We start from the raw sequence: 2982 nt of genomic DNA, 5'->3' as shown, positions 1-2982 counted from the left end.
GTTTATCACCAAATTGCCTAATCTCTCCAATCACAAAAACCTTTGGTCTTCTCCTTCTGTTTCCTTACCTGCTTATGTAGGAGGAAGCCTGTCAGCATCATAGACAGACTCTTTCAACACATGCTTTCGTCATCTACAATTTCAAACCATTTGCAAATGGATTCATCCTGTGGGACCAAGAAAGTTTGTCCCATGTCAATTGTATGTTCTCTAAGCTTACTGAGTTCCTCTGAAAATAGTTTACTGTGCCTAAATGAGCGGCGGTGGTGCATGCCTTTAATCCCAGGAGTAGAGAGGAATATAAAGTTTCGGAATATAAGACGAGAGGAGATAGGTCTCAGGCTCAGTCTCATTCTGAGGATTTGTGGAGGCAGGTTTGCTATTTTATCTGAGGTAGAGTTAATAGTCAGTGGTTGGTTGCTTTTGCTTTTCTGATCTTCAGGCTGGATCCCAATAACTGTCTCTGGGTTTTTATTATTCGTGCTACATATGGAGGCTCTTATTCAAACCATCACATACATGGTCTATATTTTACTTTTTTACTATGTAAATGCTGGTCAATGTAACCTACACAAAATCTTGCTGAGAATCTATTTTGCAAAGCCGTATAGAGATCCTAAATCTAAAACACAGAATTTCTGCCTGTCGCAGCTCCTAGGTGGGACCCAGGGAGACACGAGGTACAGGAGGATGGAGGTAGCAGTAAGGTCCCTGATCTCAGGTTTTAACTTTCAGAGTGGGGAAGCCAAGAGTTGGGAATTTCCATCAGTCCTGGTTTTCATTTCCCCAGCTCACTTCCTTGGTCAGCTGCCTTGTTCTTGTGCCTTAAACAAGTATTCTTTCTCCCATTGTATGCTTCTGGATAAAGCCAATCAGAGTCACTGTGGTCTCTTCCCACACACTCAAAGTACTCTAAAATCCACAGAGAGGACCGAGGGCTCACTTTCTCCAGGCCTTTGAAACACCAAGGATGGGAACCCCAGTTCCCCGAGGCTTCCTCCTGCTGCTCTTGGTTGCACTGACTCCAACTCTGGCCCAAACCGGTGAGTACAGGAAATGGCCTCTGATGGGAGGAGTGCAAGGAAGCCCAGAGTGAGCAGAGGAGGTGCAGCTCTAGGGAAATATGGTCCTCCCTGCTCTGGTGTCTGGGTGATCCCTGCCACTAGGACCTCCATGCTCATGCCTTGTTCGCCTCCCTGCACCTGCTACCCCGGAAAAGGAAGGAGAATTGGGTTCTTAACCTTAACGTTGTCCCCAGGGTCACACTCGCTAAGCTATCTTGACTTAGCCATATCCAGACCTGGCCTGGAGACCCGGTACATCTTCATTGGCTACGTGGATGACAAGCAGTTTGTGCACTTCGACAGCGATGCGCAGAGTCAGAGATTGGAGCCAAGAGGTCCGTTAGTGGAGAAGTTACCGCCAGATTATTGGGAGCAATGGACGACAACAGTCAAGATCCGCAAACATTTTGCCCCAGTTCTCCTACAGGCCGCTATCAAAGAATACAACGTAAGACAGGACGGTGAGTAATTCTAAGTCAAAGTTCACGGCCCATCCAAGTCCCCATGCCTGCTCTAGTTTCTCGGTGTCCCCGGGACCTAGATTTAGCCTTGAGGTTGCAGGACTAACGGAGATTCTCCACTCGGGAGATGAGGACTGTGACTGAGATTTTGTGGTTCAGTTTAGACCCAAATCCCCTTGCGGGTCGGGGCAAGGTGGGCAGAGCTAACTGCAGGGGCGGGGCCAGTCTCTCACACTTTGCAGTGCTTGGATGGCTGTGTCATTGGACCAGATCGGCGCTTCATTCGAGGGTACAGTCGGCACGCCTTTGATGGCCAGGATTACATTGCTCTGACCGACGACCTGAAAACATGGAGAGTGGTTGACTCAGCGCCTCAGATCGCCGGGGAAACCTGGAAGAAGACTGTTCCGGCAGAGTCTCTTGGGGCTTTCCTTGAGGTGGAGTGTGTGGGGCTCCTCCTCGGCTTCCTGGAGATGGGCAAGGAGATATTGTTGCGCATAGGTACGATGGGGTTTAAGGGGCCATGGGACACTACCCTTGGACTGACTTGGGCTCAAGTCTCCCAAGAAAGGAGGAAAATGGGATCAGCTGGAATATCGCCTCTCTTTGTCATTGGGAAGAGGAAGTGCTTCCCAAAGGGAAAGAGGATTTCGGGTGTCTTTGGACCCTGACTCTGGTGATGCTAAACTTCTCAGCCCCAACCCAGTCAGGATCCCAAGTTCAGTTTTGCCAGTGGAAGACCTGGGCTGGTGTAATCTCATTGTAGAATTTGCCAAGGAATAAATTTCCAGATGCTAAATCTGGGCTACTCTGTTTGTACTCCTCTTCCACACCAGTTCTCCTATGCAATGCCAGATGGTCACGTGAGTACAAGTGCATTATTTTAGTAAAAACACAAAATGCACGAACTTTCCAAATCTTCCTCTCAGATCCACCAAAGGCACATGTGATTGGTCACCCCAGACCTGAAGGGGATGTCGCCCTGAGGTGCTGGGCTCTGGGTTTCTATCCTTCGGAGATCACCCTGACCTGGCAAAGAGATGGGGAGGACCAGACCCAGGACATGGAGTTGGTGGAGACCAGACCAGCAGGGGATGGAACCTTCCAGAAGTGGGCAGCTGTGGTGGTGCCTTCTGGGGAGGAGCAGAGATACACATGCCACGTGGTCCATAAGGGACTGCCCAAGCCTCTCATTCTGAAATGGGGTAAGGAGAATAGGCATAGAATCTGTTGCCAGAGAAACTAGAATCAAGTCTGAATACCTAAACAGGGTCAGGGCTGAAAGCTGATATCAGGCCTTCATTCTTCCTTCTTTTCCTAGAGACACCTCAGCCCACCATCCCCATTGGGGGAATCACTGCTGGTCTGATTCTTCTTGGGGTTGTGGTCACTGGAGCTGTGGCTGCCACTGTGATGAGGAAGAAGAGGAGCAGAGGTAGGGAAGGGGTTGCTTTCTG

At 49.5% G+C, this 2982-nt stretch overlaps 1 protein-coding gene across 1 annotated transcript in view; it reads left to right on the top strand.

Moving 5' to 3' along the window:
• The first annotated feature begins 970 nt into the window (after positions 1 to 970).
• LOC101996905 (HLA class I histocompatibility antigen, alpha chain F-like) overlaps positions 971 to 2982 on the top strand; it is a 2971-nt gene continuing 959 nt past the window's right edge. Inside the window, exons 1-5 of the mRNA XM_013351250.1 lie at positions 971 to 1043; positions 1259 to 1525; positions 1751 to 2026; positions 2455 to 2730; positions 2847 to 2974. Of these exons, the coding sequence (XP_013206704.1) occupies positions 971 to 1043; positions 1259 to 1525; positions 1751 to 2026; positions 2455 to 2730; positions 2847 to 2974 (1020 nt within the window). The remainder of the gene's footprint in view (positions 1044 to 1258; positions 1526 to 1750; positions 2027 to 2454; positions 2731 to 2846; positions 2975 to 2982) is intronic.

Source organism: Microtus ochrogaster, linkage group LG2, assembly GCF_000317375.1.
Source record: "Microtus ochrogaster isolate Prairie Vole_2 linkage group LG2, MicOch1.0, whole genome shotgun sequence".
Taxonomy (NCBI): domain Eukaryota; kingdom Metazoa; phylum Chordata; class Mammalia; order Rodentia; family Cricetidae; genus Microtus; species Microtus ochrogaster.
The sequence above is the reverse complement of the archived record's forward strand: the minus strand, read 5'-3'. Positions and strand labels throughout refer to the sequence as shown.